Below are 24,814 nucleotides of genomic sequence, written 5' to 3'. Positions count from 1 at the left end.
TGGCTCACAACGAACCTACAGTCTAGAGGGGGAGACAGATGTTAATATATATATATATATATATATATATAAGCGCTTAGTACAGTGCTCTGCACACAGTAAGCACTCAATAAATATGATTGATTGATATATATGTATAATGTACTTTTTTTCTTAACCCATTTGAGCTAATGCGGTGGAAATCTCACTATCAGTAGCTTCATCTTTTAACCGGATGTGTAAGCCTGCAAGCCTGTCATGCATCAGTCTTTTCACACAGACACAGATAAAATCTCACTGTCAGAAATTTCATCTTTGAGCTGAAAGGAGATTTAGTTTCACCATCCACACGCATGTTTATTTTCAGGAACTTTTGGGAAAGGCCTGAAAATGAAATGCTCCCATCTAGTTCTCTAATCTGACAAGTAGCTTGCAATAAGGGACAGCACACAGATTCCCTGGAGCTAATGCTTCTGGTAAGACCAGCTGGTTTTCTCTTTGGGGCTTTATTAAACACCAACACCGAAGTAGGTGTCACCTAACCACCAATTAATTTCTCTCTTAGGGAGGCAGCTAACAAGCCCAGGCACTGCTGCCTTTTGCCTTTTATGTAATCTACTTAGAGCGTGGGGAAAGGCAGGATACTTCAGTGGTCTAACAGTAAATCTAGGGATAGCCACATATACTAGGAAAACAGTGTGGCCTAGTGGAAAGAGCATGGGCCCGAGAGCAAGAGAACCTGGGTTCTAATCCTGGCTCCACCACTTGTCTGCTGTGTGACCTTGGGCAAGTCACTTAACTTCTCTGTGCCTCTGTTCCCTCAACTGCATAATGGGGATTCAATACCTGTTCTCCCTCCTACTTAGACTGTGAGCCCCATGTGGGACCTGATCATCTTGCATCTACACCAGCGCTTAGTACAGTGCTTGGCCCAAAGTAAGCGCTTAAAAATTGCATTATTATTTTCATTTCAACCAGGTCTAGTTAAAAGCTCAGCAACAATAGTTCAATCTCATAATCGTTCGGTCTTCAAATACTCGAGAAATGATGGCCCAATTTATGGAATCTCCTTTTCTTTTCTCCAGCCACCTGACTTTGGGCCATTTAATTGCTCATTAGCATTTCTGCCAGAGGGTGGACAGGAGAATGAAAGGAGATCAAGGGCATATCAGTCCATCTCCCTACTTGATAGCAACCCTGGTAAAGTGTTTAGTACACTTGTAACCAGGGCTAACATGAGGTTTGGGGATTCACTGGGGACAATGAGTCATTGTCTCAGAAACCCACTGAGTTTCAAATCCTCCACTTTCCTGCATGGTTTCTGCAATTGGGTCTTTCTCCTTATAGTCCCCATTTCAGCAAAGAGAACCATCTTTCCAACGACTTATAGTCCCTATTTCAGCAAAGAGAACCATCTTTCCAACGAGTGAAATGGGTTCTCAAGGCAAACTAGTGAAACTAAAGCCCAGTATGGTCCCTCTTCAATTGGGGTCCCTGGATCATTTTATTCCTAGTAACCTCATTCTGTCTAAAATGGAGGAGGAAAGGCAAAGGAAAAACCCCCACCCTCTTATCCTCTCCTGCTCTCATAGTGCCTGGGTACTGCTGATTCCTAGGATACCTTGAAAGAGAAATGGTCTCAAGAAAGTAACAGCTTCACACATCATATTTCAACGAAAATAGATGAAGAAATAGTATTTACTGAGCAACCACTGGATGCAGGGTACTGTGCTAAGCGCTTGGGAAGTACAAAAAAAGCAAATGGCATTCTCCCTCCATTCTAATGGAGGAGATGCCCTTAAAAGTATTTACCAACAGAAATGGGAAAAGTTGGGAGATAAGGGAAACAATCCTCATAAATCCATATCTAAGTCTCTCTGTGAGCTCACAACATCCTGTTCTCTCTTCCCTTATGCAGGGAGGAGTCAGCATGAATAAAAAAAGAATCCCAGCTCTTCAGAACACCATAGGTTCACTTTATTGTTCATGTGTTGCTGGAGAAAATTATTATTCTGTCAAAATATACTAACCATTGATGAATATCAAGAATGTGGGTTCTGTAGGGTACAAAAGCTAATGATTTTTTAAAAAGAGAACACCCAATCCCCAGCAATCAGCAGCACAGCCCTGGTGGAAAGAGCACAGGACTGGGACTCAGGAAATTCTAATGCTGACTGTGCCACTTGCCTGTTGTGTGATTTGGGGCAAGTCACTTAACTTCTCTGTGCTTCAGATTCTGCACCTGTAAGAATGGGGAAAAGATACCTGTTCTCCTCCTTTGGCTGTGAGTCCCATGTAGGACAGGGATTGTGTCTGAATTGTTACAGTAAGCTCCTAGTGGGCAGGGAACAGGTCTACCAACTCTGTTATATTGTACTCTCCCAAGCACTTAGTACAGTGCTTTGCACATAGTTAGTAAGCTCTCAATAAATACAATTGATTGATTGTGCGTATTCCAACATTAAGTATAGTCCTTGGCACACAGTCCTTACCAAATACCACAATTATTATTAATAATAATAATAATGATGGCATTTATTAAGTGCTTACTATGTGCAAAGCACTGCTCTAAGCACTGAGGAGGTTACAAGGTGATCAGGTTGTCCCATGGGTGGCTCACAGGCTTAATCCCCATTTTACAGATGAGGGAACTGAGGCCCAGAGAAGTTAAGTGACTTAACCCAAAGTCACACAGCTGACAAGTGGCGGAACCGGGATTTGAACCCATGACCTCTGACTCCAAAGCCTGGGCTCTTCCCACTGAGCCACGCTGCTTCCCTAAAATATCAGCTTCCTGGAGATGCTGGGGATTGAACCCGGGACCTCACACATGTGAAGCGCGCGCTCTACCACTGAGCTACACCATTATGAATTGATCTGTATAAAAACAAGAACTCAACAATATAAGACTCAGAGTGCCATTTATATTAACCAAGGAGAAAAAGTCTGACATATTGAAGCTTTGATCCAAGTTGCTGCCCACAGAATATTTTTCTTTTTCAGAATATCCACACTGGAATGTTTATGTTTCTAAGTAATTAGATATCCGAGAATTACATTGGCATATCTTGCAGAACTTTTTGACAATGCTGGTCTCTAGACTTACAGTCCCTAGACTGTAAGCTCATTGTGGGCAGGGAATGTGTCTGTTATAAGTTATTATATTGTACTCTCCCAACTCTCCCACAGCAGACATGTGATGGGTAGCACTGAGCCATCTACATTCTTTGGCATGGTCCCCCTTTAGCCAACAGCGCTTTAAAAGTTTAATTTGGGGGAGAAAAGGGGGCAAATACTGGCAGATCTTAACTTGGATGGATGTACAATCTAACATCCCTATTTCCTCCAAGAATCCATTATGGACCTATCACTCACAAGTGTATCCAAATGGTTCTTGAACTTTTTGCTATTTTCTATCTGTTCTGGAAGAAGTGTTTCCTTTTGTTTGACTTGAACCTCTGACTTTAGTTGGTGTTCCCTCATCCTGATATGAAGGGACTTGGTGAATAGTAATTCTTCGTTGGCTTTGTCCTCGTCCTTCATGATTCTGTAAAACTCTCTCAACCTGCACCTTTCTAGACCAAGTAGCCCTAATCTTTTTTGTCTATCCTTGTATGGAGGTTGCTCCATCTCCCTGATCATTTATTAGTCGCCCTTTTCTCTGCCTTTTCATGCTCTATTATGTCTTTCCTTGGGTGTGGTGATCAGAACTCGATGCAGTATTCAAGGTGGCCTCATGCCATGGTTTTATGTGATGGCAAAGCCATGCTTTGTGCTGTTTTCATTACCTTCCTCACGATGCCCATCATTGCTTGCCTTCTGTTGTGACTGATTTGAAGGAAAAAACCTAGAAAAATCTGATCAAAAATAGAATCCCAAGTAGCAAACAATGAGGAACAGAAAGGACGAGGGTTGCGGGGGGGGGGGGGGGGCAGTCAAGATGACACTGGTTTTATGGTGTATTTCTAAGTTTGCAAAACACTCTTTAACTGAGATCCACAGCTCATAAACCACTGACTGGAAATCTGGAAAAAATAGTAAAAAAAAAAAAAACCCAACCCAAAAAACCCCCACCAACTCACACAAGTCAGACAGGTTTCTTCTCATAATGAGAAAAATGCTTTTACATGTCAGGGAGAGGAGCCATTACTTCTTCTCACATGGTGTCATCCCCATTAGCGGCACTAAACCCCTAGTAGTCCACTTAAAATTCATCTCATATTAAGAAATACTGAAGGTGATTTTTTTTCATTTTGAAATCCTCAAGTCAAATAAGAAAGCCAAAAGGAATGAGAAACATGCAAGCCCTAGCACTTTTTGGAAAGTTTTTATTTGATAGTTAATTTGGAGCAATAATGCAAACCCAAGTGAGCAGAGTTTGACAGGCAATTCAATACCAGTACTGCTTCTCCTTTCCAGATACTGGCTCCACTACACACAATTGGTTATTCTGCTTTATGAGCATAACCTAATTTTAGCAAGTAAAAAAGGTTTCCTTGCAATCATCTTTAGTACTTTTTTTAAAAAAAGCAGCTCAACTCCTCCCCAACCCTGCCAAAATAGTGGGAAGGAGAGTGCTTCATTTCAAGTATGGGTATCTACTCATATTTTCCTTAGTCATAATGGTAAGTCAGGGGTGAGGCAGTTTAATAGATATGAGGCTGAAGGTAGACTCCCCGAAATCTGAAGAAAGACGAGAATATCGGCAGCATTATTTATCAGACTGCTCAATTCCGAGATCAAATTACTGGGACACCCATTTTGTCAGGACATTCCACTGTGAGTGTGAAAGCCCCAGTATCTGAGACATGTTTTCTCAATTTTAGTGTTGGGAAACTAGGGAGGAATACTTTCCAAACCAAGGGCTAGTTGCCCAGTCAGTTAAACAAAAGGTTTTTTTCTTCTTTAATGGAGAAAACAAGGTGGTGGGCAGCAACAGTGTGGGTACTCAGAATGTTTTATTGAAAGCAGAGCACGGAAGACAAGGAAAGACTTCTCCACCCAGTCTACTCCACGAGGGAAAAAAAAGCTTCTTGAAGGGGGAAAAAAGAAACTATTTCTAATGGAGGAGCTTAATCGGCTTTGCAAAAACACTTTTGTGAGGGCTCTGTCCCATCTCAGCTCAAATTCCAATCTCATCGGAATAAATAATGAAATTACTCATCACCTTACTCCCAAAGAACTGCCATATTTGACCCCAAAATTACTGAGTATGGCAAACTATAGTAAACTGGAGAATATTATATATGTGTGGGTGGTGTGTCTGTTTATTGTTGTATTGTACTTTCCCAAGAGCTTAGTGCAGCTCTCTGCACAAAGTGCTCAATACAATTTAATGAACTGAATGAATGAATTATAGCAAATCTGAATTGTCTTAAGGTTTCCAAATTGAGCAGATTTCAATTTTGTCTGCAGCAAAATTCACCGAAGTGAAGTTTGAATGCAACTTGAAAGTTGGCATAAAGACCAATTGCTTGTGTTTTTGTATCCCAGGAAATAGGAAAAATATGGGTAGGCACAGCTCTATTACGGTCTTTAACAAAGAGCATATTAAAAATGCATGGGAGGGGAAAGAATTAGTTGATAAGAATATAAAAGCAACTTGTAGACAAATAAGCCTAATGCAAGTTCTGATGCATGGGAAAAAAAACCCATGACAATTACAAGCACTCAGTTATAACCAAACACGGACACACCCCTTACTGAGGAATCTGCAGAACTCCAAACACAGTCCCATTGTCTTGCAAGAAGCTCCAGATTTGATTTTAAGACTATGCCTAGAAACAGGGAGTGTCTGCTCTTTGCTATGGTCAGAGGGATAAACCTGTTTTAAAATTTGCTTTCACTGACAGAAGGCCTTAAATTAAGTTTGAGGCTGTTCATAAACATGAGGTCTCTGTCAGATAAGTTATTCCATTTTCTATGACTACTATGAGAGATATAATTCCTCTCTTTCTATCAGAAGACAGACTACAGGACTTTCATTTAAACTTTTGGGAAATCCCAAACCATTGTGTTTGGAAGAACCAGAGCCCTGGCTGAGGTGATGATAAAAAAATTCCTTTTGGCTTTTGTAGGCACAATAGCTAGTCAGGCAGAACTAGTTGATTAGGGCCAGTCCATGCCAGGTTGGCCTGCTACCTCAGAGTTAAGCATTCTTTGATGATTTAGTCCAGTGCACTGCATGCAGTAGGAACTCCATAAATACCACTGATTGATTCCTTGACTGATTGATTTTTACAGTGCTGCTGCACCAAACATGTTTCTACTATGATGTAGCAGAAGAAAGAAATCAATCAATTTATTGAGCTCTTGCAGTGAAGTGCAGAGAACTGTTCTAAGCGCTTGGGAGAGTACCGTACAAGAGAATTAGCAGACGCGATCCCTGCCCTTCTGTTTCTCCAACTACACCCATTCCCTTGGAGAACTCATTTGTTCCCATGGCTTCAACTACCACCTCTATGTGGATGATACCCAAATCTACATCTCCAGCCCTTATCTCTCTCACTCTCTCCAGTCTCGCAGCTCCTCCTGCCTTCAAGACATCTCTACTTGGATGTCCTCCCATCACCTCAAACTTAACATGTCCAAAACAGAGCTCCTTACCTTCCCACTCAAACCTTGTCCTCCTCCTGACTTTCCCCATCACTATAGACAGTACTACCACCCTTCCTGTCTCAGAAGCCCGTAACCTTGGTGTTATCCTCAACTCTTCAACCCACATATTCAATCCGTCATTAAATCTGTCAGTCCCACCTTCACAACATAGCTAAAATCCACCCTTTCCTCTCCATCCAAACTGCTACCAAGTTAATACAATTTCTCATCCTATTCCTCCTGGATTACTGCATCAGCTTCCTTGCTGACCTTCCAGCCTCCTGTCTCTCCCCACTCCAGTCCTTACTTCATTCGGCTGCCCGGATCATTTTTCTAAAAAACGTTCAGGAAATGTCACCCCACACCTCAAAAAACTCCAGTGGTTTCCCATCCACCTCCGCATCAAACAAAAACTCCTCACCATTGGCTTTAAAGCACTCCACCACCTTGCCCCCTCCTACCTCACCTCACTTCTCTCCTTCTACAACGCAGCCCACACTCTTCACTCCGCTAGTGCTAACCTTCTCACTGTGACTCGATCTCTCCTGTCTCGCAGCCGACCCTTAGCCCACCTCCTGCCTCTGGACTGGGACTCCCTCCCTCCTCAAATCCAAGAGACAATTACTCTCCCCCGCTTCAAAGCCTTATTGAAGGCACATCTCCTTCAAGAAGCCTTCCCAGACTAAGACCCACCTTTCCTCAACTCCCACTCCCTCCTGCGTCACCCTGACTTGCTCCCTTTGCTGTTCCCCCCTCCCAGCCTCACAGCACTTATGTACATATCTGTAATTTTATTTATTTGTATTGATGTCTGTCTCCCCCCAGACTGTAAGCTCACTGTGGGCAGGGAATGTGACTGTTTATTGTGCTCTCCCAAGCACTTAGAACAGTGCTCTGCACCCAGTAAGCGCTCAATAAATACGATTGAATGAATGAATGTATGCCCACGTGAGCAATACCTCACACAACTGTACTCCAAGCCCTGCAGGGGCCTGCCTGTTGATACCAGTATGACTTAGGAGAGTGCCATCCTGTTTCAGAAACAAAAGCAGACTGAATACCAGCCAATTAGAGCACTATGATAGGCTCAGTGTCAAAATCAGCAAAGGAAAAACCTTGCATCACTTCATGGATTTTCCTTTTTGCTCACTGATTCTTTGTTATGGCCAAGGGAGTAGGAATCATTCAGGCCTACTCAGCTGCTCAGTCACTGTAGAAGCTGGGGATCCCTTTGATTGGTGACCTACCCTAGAAGCTTGAGAAGTTTTAATAAATCCTTCGATAGTATTTACTGAGTACCTACTGTGTGCAGAGCTCTGTACTAACCACTTAGGAGAGTACAATAAAATTAGTAGACGTGATCCCTTCCCCCAGAGAGCTGGTACAAGGTGGGGGAGACAGACACTGAAATAAATTATAGATAGGAAGAAGTAACAGAGCACAAAGACGTGCACATAAGTAATACAAGGGGTTTTAAGAACTTCAGTGGCCCAGAAATGGTGAAATGGCCATTGGGGATATTAGCCGCGAAGATTAGAAATCACTCAGGGGAGGCCTCTTGGAGGAGATTCCATTCAATCATTCATTCATTCAATCATTTTATTGAGTGCTTACTCTGAGAAGAGCACTGTACTAAGCACTTGGGAGAGTAAAATACAACAATAAATGTATGGATTCCCTGCCCACAATGAGCTTACCATCTAGAGGAGATGTGATTTCCTAAGGGCTTTGAAGGTGGGGAGAGCAGTTATCTGTTGGATGTGAAGGGTGAGGAAGTGTTAGGAAGGAGAGAGGACGTGGAAGAGCCAAGAACAAGGCATAGTCGAGTAGGTTGACTTGAGATGAATGAAAAGAATGAGATGGGGTGTAGTGGATAGAGTGGATAGGTTGGAGGAGAGAGCTGATTGCGGGCCTTGAAGCCGACAGTTGGGAGTAAGCAACCACTGGAGTTTTTGAGAAGTGGGGAGATTGCGTGCAGAATACCATTTTAGAAGACTGATCCAGGCAGGGAAGAGACGGGTGGACTGGAGAAGGGACAGACTGGAGGTAAGGAGATCAGTGAGGAGGCTGATGCAGTAGTTAAGCTGCATGGGATAAGACAAATGCCTGGACCAATGTGGTACGTGCTTGGATGGAGAGGACAGGGCAGGTTCTGGAAACATTACTGAGGAAGAACTGACAGCTTTCAGTGACAGGCTGAATTCGAGGGTTGGAAGAGATGAAGAAGTCAAGGATAATGCCAAGGTTTGGGGCTTGAGAGATGGGGTAGATGGTGCTGCCACTAACTGCGTTGGAGAAATCAGGTGGAGGAGAGGATTTGTGGGGGAAGATGAGTTCAGCTTTGGACATGTTGAGCTTGTGGTGGTGGCAGGACAACCAGGTAGAAAAGTCCTGGAGGCACGGCGCAATATGAGAATGCAGAAGGAGAGAGGTGAGGGCTAGTGAAGTAGATCTGGGAGTCATAATGATAATGATAATATCTGTGGTATTTATTAAGCCCTATGTGCCAAGCACTGTACTAAGCACTGGAGTATCAAAGATAACCAGAACCCACATGGGGCTCACAGTCTAAGTAGGAGAGTGAACAGGTACTGAATCCCCATTTTGTAAATGAGGGAACTGAGGCCCAGAGAAGTGAAGTGACTTGCGCAAGGTCACATAACAAATAGCAGAGCTGGGATTAGAACCCAGGTCCTGACTCCCAGTCCCATGCTCTTTCCACTAGGCCACACTGCTTCTCATCCACCTAGAGGTAGTAGTTGAAATTGTGGGCGTGGATGAGTTCCTTAAATGGGTGCAAATTGAGAAGAGAAGGAGCCTCAGAGAAGCAGTGGGGCCCAGTGAAAAGAGCACAGGCCTGGGAGTCAGAAGGACCTGGGCTCTAATACCGGCTCCACCACTAGTATGCTGTGTGACCTTGGGTAAGTCACTTCACTTCTCCATACCTCTGTTACTTTATCTGTAAAATGGGGACTAAGACTGTGAGCCCCATGTGGGACATGGATTGTGTCCAACCTGATCAGGTTGGATCTACCCCAGTGCCTAGTAAGCACCTAACAAATACCATGAAAACAAAACAAAACCCCCCAAAAACAGAGCCTTGAGGAACACCCACAGATACAGAGTGGGAGGCAGAGTAAGGATTGGCCAGAAAGGTAGGAGAATCAGGAGAGAACTGGGTCACAAACACTAAGGTTAGATAATGTTTTCAGGAGGAGGGAGTGGTTCACAATGTAGAAGGCAGCTGAGAGGTCAAGGAGGATTAGGACAGAAACGCTTATTAGATTGGCGAGGAGGTCTTTGGAGATCTTGGAGAGGGCAGCTTCACTGCAGTGAAGGGGGCAGAAACCAGATTGTTGAAGGTCAAAAGGGGAGTTGGAGGGGAGAAAGTGGAGGCAGTCAGGGTAAACAACCCATTTGGGGAGTTTGAAGAGTAATGGATGGAGGAAAATGAGGCAATATCTAGGTGGCACAGTGTGGTCCAAATACGGGACAGAGAGGGTCCGGTTAGGGACAGGATAGGGGAGCTGAAGGTGTGTTTGCAAGCAGAGAGTGTGCAATTGCCAATGGTGTTCATGGAGGGAAGAAGAGTGGGCACATAGTGTTTAAAGAGGATGAGCAGAAACAAAATCCAACCTTCAGAACCTTCAAATACCTTGGCATACTTCCCTGGAGTTTTTACAGGTCCTATATGACAGGGACAGAGACTGTTTTCAATTTACATTTTAGCTCCTAGTCAGCCAGTAAGTGTTTCCTGAGAGACCCCATGATGCGCCATGCAAAATCAATCAATCAATCGTATTTATTGAGCGCTTACTGTGTGCAGAGCACTGTACTAAGCGCTTGGGAAGTACAAGTCGGCAACATATAGAGACAGTCCCTACCCAACAGTGGGCTCACAGTCTAAAAGGGGGAGACAGAGAACAAAACCAAACATACTAACAAAATAAAATAAATAGAATAGATATGTACAAGTAAAATAGAGTAATAAATATGTACAAACATATATACATATATACAGGTGCAGTGGGGAAGGGAAGGAGGTAAGATGCATAATGAACGTTCAACAGACACTACTGTACTGAATGGCAAGGTTGGTTCCTCTAATTCTTGGAGCAGCATGGCGTGGAAAGAGCAGGCAAGGATCCTGGTCTTGGGAGGTGATCTGGGGACAGACACACCACACCTAGAACACAAATATACCTGCTGCCAGAAGGGCGAGGGAATGAAATGCCTAAAGTTATTCCACAGATTCTGCTTTAGCACGTTTGAAAATGTCATTAACCTGCAAGCTGGTGGGCAGAGAGAGTACTCACCTGCTCTAGCCCACAGGTAGGTCAGACTTCAGCTCTCCCTCTTTCTTCCTCCCTACTCCTGCCACAGATTTTACTCCATGGAGTAGCCACCACTACACACGCCCTCCATTTTCTCTCCCTGGTTCTTCCAGAGCAGCTCCCTCTGGGCCATTTAGGAATGTTACTTGTGTACAGAGAGCCCGAGTGTAGGATCGCTCCCAGAGCCTAGACCCTAGCATGGGCTAGTGGCAAGAGCATGGGTCTGGGAGTCAGAAATGCAGGTTCTAATCCTGGCTCCACCACTTGTCTGCTGTGTGACCTTGAGCAAATCACTTCACTTCTCTGTGCCTCAGCTACCTCATCTGTAAAATGGGGATTAAGACTGTGAGCCCCATGTGGAACAGGGACAGTGTCCAGCTTTATTTCCTTATATCTACCCCAGTGCTTAGAACAGTGCTTGGCACATAGTAAGCACTTAAATACCATAATAATAATAGTTATTAGTATATTAGTTATACTATAGTTATTATTATAATTAAAAGTTCCAAGGGTAGGCATGGTGGGCTGGACAAACCACAAGGATGGACTCCTTGCTTTCTTAACAAGTCTGACCCATCCTCCCTGTCTCACAAGCCTGCAAATGGTGTTAATCTTGACTCCTCTTTCTCTTTCAACCCACATATTCAGTCAGTCACAAAATCCTGTAGGTTCTTTCTTCACACCATCTCCAGAATCCACCCCTTCCTTTATGTCCAAACTGCCACCATGCTGGTCCAAGCACTATCATAAGCCGCCCATCTCAAATACCATGTCAACCTCCTCACTGACCTCCAGACCTCCTGACCTCCTCACTGGCTGGCTCCAGACTCTCCCCTCTCCAGTCCACGCTTCGCTCTGCTGCCCGAGTCAAAAACCTTCAATGATTGCCCATCCCTTTCCTCATCAAGTAGAAACCCTTGACCATTAGCTTTAAGGCACTCAATAAGGAACATCTCTGCAATTTATCCATACTCCTCTTCCACTGCAACCCAATCCGTACACTTTGCTCCTCTAAGAGAAGCAGTGTGGCTTAGTGGAAAGAGCCCGGGCTTGGAATTCAGAGGACATGGGTTCTAATCCCATCTCCACCACTTGTCAACTGTGTGACTTTGGGCAAGTCACTTAACTTCTCTGTGCCTTAGTTACCTCATCTGTAAAATGGGGATTAAGACTGTGAACCCTACGTGGGACAACCTGATAACCTTGTATCTATCCCAGTGCTTAGAACAGTGCTTGGCACATAGTAAGCACTTAATACCATTATTATTATTATTATTATTATTATTATTAAAGCCAATCTAATGTGTCTCACTGTATCTCGCTCTCGTCTCTCTCACTGTCAACCTCTTACTCATGCCCTCCCTCCTTTTTGCCTGAAACTCCCTCCCTCTTCACATCTGACAGGCCATTGCTCTCCCCATCTTCAAAGCCATTCTAAAATGACATCTCCTCCGGGAAGCCTTTCCTGACTAACCTCTTATCTCCCCACCCATTCTCTCTCCCTACTACATCACCCATGCACTTGAGTCCTTACCCCCTAAGGACTTAGGTACTCACCCTATCCTTTCCCCCCACAGGACTTAGACATAGATATATCTTTAAACTCTGTTGCTTCCCCTTACCTGTAATTTAGTTTAGTGTCTGTGGTCCCTGGAAGCTCCTGGAATGCAGGGATCATGTCTTCTGACTCTACTGAATTGTCCCAAGTACTTAGTACAGTGCTCAGTAAAGATTATCTACTGAGTAAATACTGGTTGATTGCTTGACAGGTGCATTTCAAAGGGCTCCCAGGTAGAACCAGACCTTTAAGTCCATTCTTAAAGAGAACTGTTCACCCCTTCTTCCATCTAGGGAAAACCCTAGCCAAGGTGAGAACTGGGTTTACCCGACTCTGGTTCTGTCCCTTTCCACCCTCCCCAACAGTGAGACCTACCCAAACTCCTCTCTGCAGGGAAGGTTTATAAAACAGAGAGATGAGGGGGAATGAACCCAGGTCTACCTCAATCATACCAGTTCTTTCATCCCAGAGCGATCTGGGGACAGACAGACCAGACCTAGAACACAAATTTATCTGCTGCCAGAAGGGCGAGGGAATGATATGCTCGAAGTTATTCCACAGATTCTGCTCTGGTACGTTTGAAAATGTCATTAATTTGCAAACTGGTGGGCAGGACAGTCTCCTGAGTAGATGGGTTCCTCCCTGCTGACTAATTTATAGCAGAGTGCTGAGCAGTTTCTTGGTCTCCAAGGGGCTTCTCAGACCTGAATTCCAGCCAGTGGAGGAAGGAGGTAGACAGGAGGAGAAAAGAAAAGGGGATTGTCTAGGACTGCCAATTCCATTAGCATGCAAGTGACGCAGCTGTATGCTACCGATTTAACTGGACTCCCTATAGTGAATGTTTTCTGTTAGCTGACAATAAAGTCGGAGTTCCCAAAGGACACAATTTACAACCTATCACCAATTTCACAGGAGGTCCTGTTAAATATCTAGCTGGTTGTAGAGAGAGAATGAAAATAAAGACTCCAGGAAGAATAAAATAAAATCCTAGGCTGCATTCTTCACTCAGTAAAGACAGCCTTCCTGCTTTCATTTTCTTGAGACCAAGGTTACCCAGCTCAATTGCTTTCCAACAGTTACCTAAGCCAGATAAAAGGGTCTAGGGATGAAGGTATGATGAACCAGGCAAAACCCAAGTCACATAATCGTTGTGGGCAGGAATGTGTCTGTTCGTTATTATATTGTACTCTTCCAAGTGCTTAGTACAGTGCTTTGCACACGGTAAGCGCTGAATAAATAAGATTGAACGAATGAACATAATATAAGGAAGTGATGTGTTAGCTGGGAAACAATAAATCCTCGTATTCAGAAAGCACCTGACTGCCAAAGGAGTTCAGACTTTATCTCTTTCCTGGTACCTCAGCAATTCATTGGGGAAAGTAGAATTATAATCCAAATCTTAGGTCTAAACCCTGCGCTGTACCTCCCAGATAACCCTGCTTTCAGGGAAAGGTGGACTCTGCCTCTTCAACTGAGGGGCTTTGCACAGGCTGCATCTCTATCAATCAATCGATCGACTGATTTACTGAACAATTACTGTGGGCAGAGCACCATACTAAGGGCTTGGTTCTCTCTAGTCCGTAAGCTCACTGTGGGCAAGGGAACGTGTCTGCTAACTCTGTTGTATGCTCCCAAGCACTTAGTACAGTGCTCTGCACACAGTAACTCTCAATAAATACCATTGATTGATTGGGAGAGTACAATAGAGTTGGTAGACATGATCTCTGCCCTCAAGGCGATTACAATCTAGTGGAGGAGACAGACATTCAAATAAATTACAGATAGGGGAAGCAGCAAACTATAAGGATCTGTGTGGAAAGCCAGGAATGGACTAACTTTAAAATGCAGAAAGAGTCAGAGCTGGGTGAAGCCATTTTAAATAATGTTGTTTAGTTCTTCATCCTCAGAGATCAATTTTTTTTATAATATCCTTTGGATTTAAAAGTCTTAAGTTATGCCACAGCCTAGATATCTAAAGGCTGTAAATTCTTTTCCTCTGCAACCTGTGTGATTATTTTATTGTAGGTTCAAAGAATACGTGGTAGGGGCCCTGTACATCATTTATGATTATCACCTACATTTTCTTCAAAAATACAGAGTACCTTTTCCTAGCCTTGTATATCTCAAGACAGTGACTGCTGCTACATTTCCCACCATGCCATTAAACAAGCAAGCATCATATTACTGTTATAACTGAGAATATTCCCAGCACAAAGGGAATGAAGAATAATAATGAAGAAAATTTAACTGTAAATAGGCATGATGATGCACAGTCATTAGTCAAAAATGAATTTTTGGCCTCTGACAACTGACAGATTCTGAATATTGACTGTGCTACTGAAGAAGAAAGTCATTTTCCATAATAACATATAATGAATAGGTTCATTCTAAGAAAAGGGAACCTGCCTAGACAAGCTGGAAACACGCTCTCTGCCATTTCACAGAACATTTGGCAATAACCTCAAATGTGAGACTCAGGTTGTGATGAAAAAAGTAAATGCAGAAAAGCAATGTGAGTCGAGGAAAGAAACTAGGAACTAGCTAGTTGGTAACCATTTTGAAATATTATGAATAAAGATGGCTACTGCTGATTCATGGAATGACAATCCTCAGCCATTTTGGGCTGATAGTACTGTAGTTTCTCAGCCTAAGTACCACTACCTCTCACAGTGGATTTTTAGATATAGTTGGATCCATACATTCTGTCAGAAATACCTTCTTCTCTTAGAAAACACATCACAGAAATGCAATTATATCATCGGGGGTTGGGGAGAGGGTGATCGTTTTGTCTGCACCCCCCCGCAAAAAAAAACCCCAAAAACCTAAATTTCCCAACTGTTAAAAAGTTGATGAGTGTATTATGCACCAAAAACTTTTCATGTCTACCTAGTTCTGATTCATTTAAGCTTACAAAGCATTTTCTAAAAATAACTAGTAGACAGTCTAATACCAAGAATGTGAAAGAGGGGAATGACATTTTCATTACCAAATAACTAAAAATGTTCCCAAAGATTTCTTAGAATCAGCACTGGTAAGAACACCTCTTGAAAATAAAAAGCAGAATCACAAAAAAATCAGGTTTTCTGTGAACACCACTACTGCAAACATTTGGACTTTTTTTTTTAATGCCACAAATCTATTTTAAGGATCTGATTCACCACAGTCAAAAACTGTTTCAGAAGGAAGGGGATGCTTTGAAATGGCTGTTTTCCTTAGTACCCAAATCTGTCCATTTTCAGTACCTAGAACTACAAAATCAGTATCTATATCATCAGACTTCTGAATATTTGTTTGACAAACCACTCTGGGTCGGAGGAGGAGAGAAGAGGAAAGGGGAGGGAAAGTGATTATGTAACTAGAAGGCTAACTCTGTAGACAGCAGCGAAGGCATCTCTCTGCAGCTTTTCCAAGCTGTTCAGAATCACGTTCCCTGTACAATCGAGTTATATAAACACTTTCCATTTTACACTTTCCATTTTTCTGTACCACTGACCAGAAACGCAAACCAATGAGCCTTTCCTGGCTTTGTATCCGAGGCCTTTGGAATAACCAAGAGAGCTCCTTTAGATTGTGTAGCAGCAGGTGCCTAAGGAGACCACTCCCATGTCAAAAAAAAAATCAGTCTCCACTTTCATAAGCAAACAGGCTCCTGATCCAGGAAACACAGATGTCTGCAGTGATCCCCATTCCAAAGCTAAATTTATGCAATTACTATTCATGCCTATTGTGTGCAGAGCATTGAACTAGGTACTTGGGAGAATACTCTAAAAGTAACCCTGACTATGCCCTCCTTTCCTCTTCTCCCAATCCCTTCTGCATCACCCTGACTTGCTCCCTTTATTCACCACCCCCCTCCCAGCCCCACAGCACTTATGTACATATCTGTAATTTATTTATATTAATGTCTCCACCTCTAATCTGTAAGCTCGTTGTGGGCAGGAAATGTCTGCTTATTTTTACATGGTACTCTCCAAATGCTTAGTACAGTGCTCTGCACACAGTAACCACTCAATAAATACAAATGAATGAAAAATAATGATTTAAAAAAATCCTGTTCCTTATGCTTGAGTGAGGAGCTTAATCTTATGGAGGAGAGTCAGGCAGCTAAAAATTGTCTACATAGACTGGGGAAGAGAAAATCACAGAAGTCGGGGGAAAAGGAAAATAATGAAATTTAAAAACGGGTATTTGTATAAAAGCTAAGGGTAGCTTCTGGGATGACAATGACCAGGGGAGGTGGTAATTGGGAGGGAAGTTGAATGGGGAGGTGGCTCCCAGCAAGAGGAAGGGCATGAGTAAGGGGTTGAAAAAGGAAAAGTGGAGAGCAAGGTGGAATCCGAAGGTTAGCTTGGGAGGAGCCAAGAGTGTGAATTGGGTTATAACGGCGAAGAGAGTGGAAACGCAAACAGGAAAGAGCTTTCTTCAAAGGCCTCCTAAAACCTCCTCCAGGAAAGCCTTCCCCAAGTAATTCCCTGTAGCGTCAACCCAACACTCGCCCTTAGCACTGACATATTTTATTCTTATCCTCAGCACTCATGTACATCTGTTGCTTTTAAATTTCGATGGAAATCTGTACATGAAATTTCTTATTGAGCTATTTTAGCCTCATTCATTTGTACTACTTCCTGCTCTATCCTTTCTCCTGCTTTAGCTATTGGAAATGATTTTGTTTGTCTCCTCCCCCAATCTATTAATCATATTTATTGAGCACTTACTGTGTGCAGGGCACTGTACTAAGCGCTTGGGAAGTACAAGTTGATAACATATAGAGATGGTCCCTACCCAACAGTGGGCTCACAGTTTAGAACCTATTAGATTATAGGCTCCTTGAAAGCTACTGTTGTATTCTCCCAAGTGCTTAGAACAGTGCTTAGCACTAAGGAGCCTCTCGATAAATGCCACTGATTGATAAGTTGAGATTCTTGAAGGATGTTCTGTTGGATGTGAAGAGAAATAGGGAGCGATTGGAGGTACTTGAAGAATAGAATGATGCGTTCTGAATGATATTTTAGAAAGATGATCCAGGTTGCTGTACATAGGTTGAATTGAAGAGAGAGAGGAGATAGGAAGGCCAGTAAGAAGGCTGCCGCAGTAGTTCACCTGGAACTAGAACCAGGGTGGTGGCCATGAGAATAGAGGAAGAAACAGGCTGAAGACATGTTGCTGGAAGAATCTAGTAAATTTGGAAGTTCATTTTAGTCATGCCAAGGGGTGCCCTGAGTCAGTTTGTTTCTGGAAAAATAGTTTAGAAAGCTCACAAACTACCTTCACTGTTATTACACTGTGACACCATGGCCTAGTGGAAAGAGCCCAGGCCTGGGAATCAAGAGACCACCGTTCTAGCTCCAGCTCTGCCACTGGCCTATGGTGTTCTTGGACAAGTCACTTAACCTCTCCATGCCTCAGTTTCCTCATTCATAAAATGCGAATAAGATGCATGCCCTCCCTACCTCTTAGACTGTCAACCCCATGTAGGACAAGGACTGTGTCCGATCGATTATCTTGTATTTACCCCAGCGCTTAGCACAGTATTTGGCACCTAAAAAGTGCTTAATAAACACCATAAAACATACATTTCTTCTCTGACCTGACTTTTCGATTAGAGAAGTGAAGGCAATACAACTTACAATATTTTAATACAATGAAGTTCAGATGTCAGTTGGAAAGTATTTTTCTATCTTTATAGCATTAGTAAAATTTTCATTGCTAAAATTATTTTATTTTCTCCACTCCTAATTGGAATAGGACCCCTTAAATTAGAAAGTGTTCTGACTAGAATTCATATTTATCTTCCAATTTAAAGATCTTTTTCTTCATACCCAATTATTCATCTAGTGTGATTGTGTTCAAGAGGAGAGAGCTTTATGAGGGCATTTTTTCTATGAAGAGGAAAAGGGATTAAAAATCCCATAGAAGTTACTGAAAATTTTAAAAAAACTAAATCAATCGTACTGTGAGATTTGAGTACCAGTCAATACACATGGTTACCTACTTTTCTGCTTTTAGTGAGGAGGCAATGCAGGTTAGTGAGCAGTAAAGTCCCTTTCAGAAGGCAGAGCCATACAAGCATAGAGAGGCATGCGTTAACCCTTGAGTGCTGCTGGGACTTGCTAGTTCACACAGGGAGTCCCATTAATGCTGATGCTGTGAAATGCTTACTATGTGCTAATCACTGGGGTAGATGCAAGATAAAAATCAGACCAGTCACAGTCCCTGTCCCACATGGGGTTCATCTTCTAAGAGGGAAGGGGAACAGGTAATTTATCCCCATTTTATAAATGAGAAAACTGAGGCACAGATAGGTTATGCAAGGTCAGCCAGCAGACAAGTGGTGGAGTGAGGATTAGAACCCTGGTTTCCTGATTCCCAGGCCTGTGCTCTTTCCACTAGGCTTGCCACACTGGCTGGCTTTTGGTGTTGTCCAATTGTTGTTATTGAATGTATCACATTTTCCTTTCTCTGTGTTTCTGCAGTCAGTCTCCTCCCTTTGGGTCAGGAGCCATGTCTGACCTTTCCCCAGGGCTAAGTGTGGGGCCTTACAAGACCAGAGTTCTCTCTCTGTCTTCAAAGCCCTTCTGAACTCACATCTCCTCCAGGAGGCCTTCCCTGATCAATTTCTCCTCTCCCCACTCCCCACTTCCTCCCACTACTGCCACTTCAGCACTTTCTAAACACCTAAGCATTTGGGTACTCATTCCCCCATCTCCCAGTTTAGCACATAAAGATGTTATCAATCAATCGATCACATTCATTGAGCACTTACTGTGCACCGAGCACTGTACTAAGCACTTGGGACAGTAAAATATGAGTCAACAGACATGTTCCCTGCCCACAATGAGTTTACAGTCTAGAAGGGGAGACAGACATTAATATATATAAATAAATGACCCATTTAGATATAAGTGCTGTGGGGCTGAGGAAGGGGTGAATAAAGGGTGCAAATCCAAGTGCAAGGGTGACACAGAAGGGAGTCGGAGAAGAAGAAATGAGGGCCTAGTCAGGGAAGACTTCTTGGAGGAGATGTACTTTTTTACATGTACTTTCTATATGGGCTTTTGACATCTAATTATATGTACGTAATTGGGGTATATGCTAAGCACTGCACTGAGCACTGCAGTAGACCTAATACCATCAGATCAGACCCAGTCCCGCTCCCACAAAGAGCTCACAGTCTAAGGGAGAGGGAAAAGAGGTATTTGATATCCATTTTACTGATGAGGAAACCAAGGCACAGGGGATTTAAGTGACTTGCCCAATGTCCCCCAGCAGACAAGTGGTGGAGTTAAGGATCAGATTCCCAGTCTTGTACTCTTTCCACTAACTCTACTGCTTCCCCCTACCTGTGATTTATTTTAGTGTCTGTATGCCCCACTTGAGCATAGAGATCAAGTCTATTAACTCTATTGTACTCTCCCAAGACCCTAAGTATAGTGCTCTGCCTCCTTTCCCTCCCTTCTCCAGTTAATAATAATAATGATGGTATTTGTTAAGCGCTTACTATGTGCAGTTCATACTTCAATCTGCTGTCTGGATCATTTTTCTGAAATACCAATCAGTCTACATCTCCCCACTTCTCGAGAACCTCCAGTGGCTGCCCATCTACTTCCGCATCAAGCAGAAACTCCTTACCACTGGCGTTAAGGCACTCAACCAGTTCTCTCTCTCCCATCTTACTTCATTGCTCTTCTACTATAACCCAACTCATACAATCCTCTCCTCTACACCGATGCTGTACCTCGATCTTGCCTATTCTGCCACTGATCCCTTGACCGAGTCTTCCCTTGGAACTGGAACTCCCTCCCTCCCTTAATAGCCGACAGTCCACCATTCTCCCCACCTTCAAAACCCTCCTAAAATCACATCTCCTCCAAGAGGCCATCCCTGACTAGGCCTTCATTTCCCCCAGCCGCCCTCCCTTCTATTTTAACTATGCACTCGGCTGTGTACCCCTTAAGCACTTTCATCACTCCAGCCCCAAAGCACATACTGAGGCCTTCCCAGACTGAGCCCCCTTTTTCCTCTCCCCCTCGCCATCCCCCCGCCCGACCTCCTTCCCCTCCCCACAGCACCTGTATGTATGTTTGTACAGATTTATTACTCTATTTATTTTACTTGTACATATTTACTATTCTATTTATTTTGTCAATGATGTGCATCTAGCTTTACTTCCATTTATTCTGATGACTTGACACCTGACCACATGTTTTGTTTTGTTGTCTGTCTCCCCCTTCTAGACTGTCTGTGAGCCTGTTGTTGGGTAGGGTCCTTCTCTATGTTGCCAACTTGTACTTCCCAAGCGCTTAGTACAGTGCTCTGCACACAGTAAGTGCTCAATACGATTGAATGAATGAATATCCTGATACTCTACTATTTTTCCCCTATCTGTAATTGATTTGAATGCCTGTCTCCCTGGTAGACTGTAAGCTTCTTGCAAGTCTATTGTGTTGTACTTTCCCAAGTGCTTGATAAAGTGTTTTGCACACAGTAAGCTCCCAATAGATACCACTGATGGATTGATACACACTCAATAAATGCTATTTATTGATTGATTGTATGCGCTTAACAGATATCAGAAAACATCATCATCATTAAGACACTTCTATTCAAGACTTATTTTTCCTCAGAAGCTATCACCAGACCTATCACCTCCCTGTCCCAAGTGAAAGTAAGGTTCAGTCTAAGGAAGGTAAAGCTTTAGTGTCTTGGTCCCCGGACTCATTCAGTCGTGTTCATCGAGCACTTACTGTGTGCAGAGCACTGTACTAAGCACTTGGGAAAGTGCAATACAGAAATAGAGACAATCCCTGCCCACAACGAGCTCACAGTCTAGACTCACCACTCTCATGCTCAGAAAGACTTCCTAACCCCCACCGCCTAACCACGATAGTCTGAGCCTTAATTTTAAATCCCTCAGAGAAGCTTGCTTAACTATTTAATCTGAATTGACCAATCAATCCACTAAATTCTACTCATGCCAAGAAGTTAATAGGTTTCAGGTGATCTGTGGGGCTTATTAAGTAATATTATTAAATATATAACTAAAAGCATTTCTTTAGAACAGTAACTATGTTTGTGTCCATCCTTTGAGTCCCTGGGGCAGTCTAGTTGTCAGAAGACAGAACTAAAAGGTCAAGAAAGCCAGTGACTAATGAGTAACTTTGGGCCAACCCTCAACTTCTTCGAGGGGGCCTTTCAAGTGTAAAATGGGATACTAATGCCACTTTGAGCCCCTACCAACTTCTTGGGGTGGCTGTTAGATGGAACTCAAGTAGAAAGTGGTACGGTGATTAGAGCGAAAGGTAGGAATCAGATCCCTGTACCTGAAGAGATCACTCCACTCAACGGCCAGCAGTCTAATAATAATAATAATCCCTCCCTACTTTTCAGGGTTGCTGTTGGGTGGAACTTGAGTATAAAGCAGTAAAATGATTAGAGTGAAAGGCAGGAATCAGATCCCTGTACCTAAAGAGATCACTCCACTCAAGGGCCATTAGTATAATAATAATAATCCCTACCTACTTTTCAGGGTTGTTGTTAGGTGGAGCTTGAGTAGAAAATGCACAGTGATTATTAGAGTGGAAGGTAGGAATCATATCCCTGTACCTACGGAGCTCAGTCCATTCGAGAGCCAGCCGCGTAATAATAATGCTAATAATAATAATTCCTACCTATTTCTCAAGGTTTATGTTAGGTGGAACTTGAGTAGAAAGTGTATAATGATTAGAGTGAAAGGAGGGAATCAGATCCCTGTACCTATGCAGATCACTCCATTCAAGGGCCAGCAGTGTAATAATAATTAACAATAATAACAATATTAATATTTGCTAAGCACTTACCGGGTGACGAGTGCTGTACTAAGCTCTGGTGTAGATACAAGACCATCAGGTTGGACACAGTTCCTGTCCCACAGGGGGCTCACAGTCTAAGTAGGAGGGAGCACGGGTATCTCACCCTCATCTTGCAAATGAAGAAACTGCAGCCCAGAGAAGTTAAGTGACTCATTTGTCCCAGATCGCCCAGCAGGCAAGTGGCAGAGCTGGGATTAGAACTCAGGTCCTCTGACTCCCAGGCCCCGTGCTCTTCTGCACGGCATACAAGCAAACATCTTCTGTGTTCAGGCTGCCTTGACCCCTTCCCCCTATTGCCTTTAATGATGGTATTTATTAAGCGCTTACTACATGCCAAGCACTGTTCTAAGCACTGGGGTAGGTACAAGGTAATCGGGTTGTCCCACATGGGGTTCCCCGCCTTAATCCCCATTTTCCAGATGACGTAACTGAGGCCCAGAGAAGTGACGCGACTTGCTCGAGGTCACACAGCAGACGAGCAAGCGGCGTTTCTTTCGGGAGATACGGGGGGAAGGAAACATGCCCTGTCCAGTGCAGCGGTAGTGGGACACATTTTATTCCAGATTCCTGCTGGCAGCAGCAGGGGAAGGGGAATAAAAGCAGATGGGAGATTGGGGGAGCGGGGGCCACTTACGAAATGTAGGCAGGGTAACCGAATCCGATCAGGTTGCAGAGGAGGGAGGCTCCGTAGCCGATCACCAGGTAGACGGCCAGAAGCCCAATGGCACCTGGTGTGGGTAAAACAGAAGAATCAGAGGGGGTTAGGGTGGTGGAGGGCACACAGCGATTGGGGGAGAGGCAGCAACGGTAGACTGCAAACCCCTCGAGGGCGGGGATCGTGTTTCATCAATCCTGCGGTGCTCTTCCGCAGTGCTCTGCAGGCAGACAGTACTCCATAAATACCAACGTTTGATCGGTGACCCAACCGAGATCCGCCCGGAGCGGGCCAGGACGCGACGGCTGGTACTTCGGGGAAAAGGGGGAAAATTAAATCGAGGAATAGAAGCCGAAGCCTCACCCCTGGCAGATACTACTGCTACTACTAATAATAATGGAATTTGTTAAGCACTTATGTGCCAAGCACTGTTCTATGCGCTGGAGCAGATGCAAGATAATCACGTTGTCCCACGTGGGGCTCACAGTCTCAATCCCCATTTAACAGATGAGGGAAGTGAGGCCCAGAGAAGTGAAGCGGCTTGCCCAAGGCCACACAGCTGACAAGTGGCGGAGCCGGGATTAGAACCCACGACCTCTGACTCCCAAGCCCGTATTCGGGGGCGGGGGGGGGGGGGAGTTCTGCCACCGGATCCCACTCTTCGCAGGGATTCGGGGAGAAGGGAGGGGGAAAACCGGGGGCGGGGGGAGAGAGAAGGAGCAGAAAGGGTAGAAGAGGGCGGAGGAAGAGAGATGGGGAAAAGGGGGAGGGGGACGGGCCGCCCTGACCTGCAAATATAAAGCGATACATGGCAGGTCCGGTCCGAGGAGGTTGTACGAGCGGACACGTCAGCGTCCTGGCGCTTGGCCGCCCCCCCCCTCCCCTAATGCCTGCCAGCGGCTCAGGCTCACATAGTCCGGGGCCACCACGGGTGACTCACATCCCGCTTGCTTCTCCTCCCCACCCCTCGAGAGTGGGAGGAGGGGGGGGTGTCCACGATCTGGTGCAATCCGAGCCCCCCGGCCTTCTGCCCAACCCGGCCCCTCCCTGCCCAACCGCTCGCCGCGTCACCTCTCCGGGTAGCCCGGGGGGGTGTCTATCGGGGTACCCCCCCACCCCCCGGCAGCCACGGGGAGGGCCAGGGAGAAGAGGGTCGAGGTGGGTAGGGGAAACAGCCGGGGAAAGGGGGAACCGAGCCGGGCCACCCACCGAGGGCGATGTAAGTCCTGTTGACGCCGGTCTTGGCCTCGGCTTTCGCCAGTAGGTCGGTCATGAGGTTCTTCTCGTGCAGGAACCGATCGAAACGCTGCCTCATGGCTGCGGTCATGGCTGGACGGCTCCGGCGGTCCTTCTTTGTGCTCCGGGGCCCGCTGCAGCCGCTGCGAACCTGCTGCTCTGGCCCTCTTGCCCTGAGCACTGCAGTGGGAGCCGGAGTGGCAGCGGGGGGCAGGGCGGGCAGAAGCAGCGTCACCGGGGTGGGGGTGGGGGAATGGAGAACGGGGGGGCGGTGTCAGTCCCCCCCCCCCCCAACCATCCGGCCTGCAAGCACCACACCCAGCCTGCTGCACTAGCCGCGGTGCTACCGCGGCCCCCCAACCGGCCCGGACCCCCCGAACTGACCGGACCGGACCCCCGAGCTGCCATAAGGAGCATGAAGGTCAGCCGCTCCGGAATTCATTGCTTCGTAGAGCGGACTCTCCCAAGCGCTCAGTATAGTCCTTTGCACCCAGTAAGCGATCCAGATGTAGACCTTCGATTGATGGATTCATTGGTGGCTGGCTAGCAGGTCTCCAACCCCGACTCTCGGCTTCTCCTCCCAAACCGTGAATTTCAGTCCGATTTG

At 44.8% G+C, this 24,814-nt stretch overlaps 1 protein-coding gene and 1 non-coding gene across 2 annotated transcripts in view; both read right to left on the bottom strand.

Moving 5' to 3' along the window:
• The window catches only part of REEP5 (receptor accessory protein 5), a 44,716-nt gene extending 20,330 nt beyond the window's left edge, over positions 1 to 24,386 (bottom strand). The window contains exons 1-2 of the mRNA XM_038769507.1: positions 24,181 to 24,386; positions 22,951 to 23,044 (exon numbers count right to left, since the gene is read on the bottom strand). Of these exons, the coding sequence (XP_038625435.1) occupies positions 22,951 to 23,044; positions 24,181 to 24,298 (212 nt within the window). The 5' untranslated portion in view covers positions 24,299 to 24,386. The remainder of the gene's footprint in view (positions 1 to 22,950; positions 23,045 to 24,180) is intronic.
• TRNAV-CAC lies at positions 2,775 to 2,843 on the bottom strand. Its single transcript has one exon. It is a non-coding gene; the product is annotated as a tRNA-Val (tRNA).
• Positions 24,387 to 24,814: the final 428 nt, after the last annotated feature.

This window comes from Tachyglossus aculeatus, chromosome X4 (genome assembly GCF_015852505.1).
Source record: "Tachyglossus aculeatus isolate mTacAcu1 chromosome X4, mTacAcu1.pri, whole genome shotgun sequence".
Lineage (NCBI taxonomy): Eukaryota > Metazoa > Chordata > Mammalia > Monotremata > Tachyglossidae > Tachyglossus > Tachyglossus aculeatus.
Note: the sequence above shows the minus strand (reverse complement) of the source record. Positions and strands in the feature narration are given on the sequence as shown.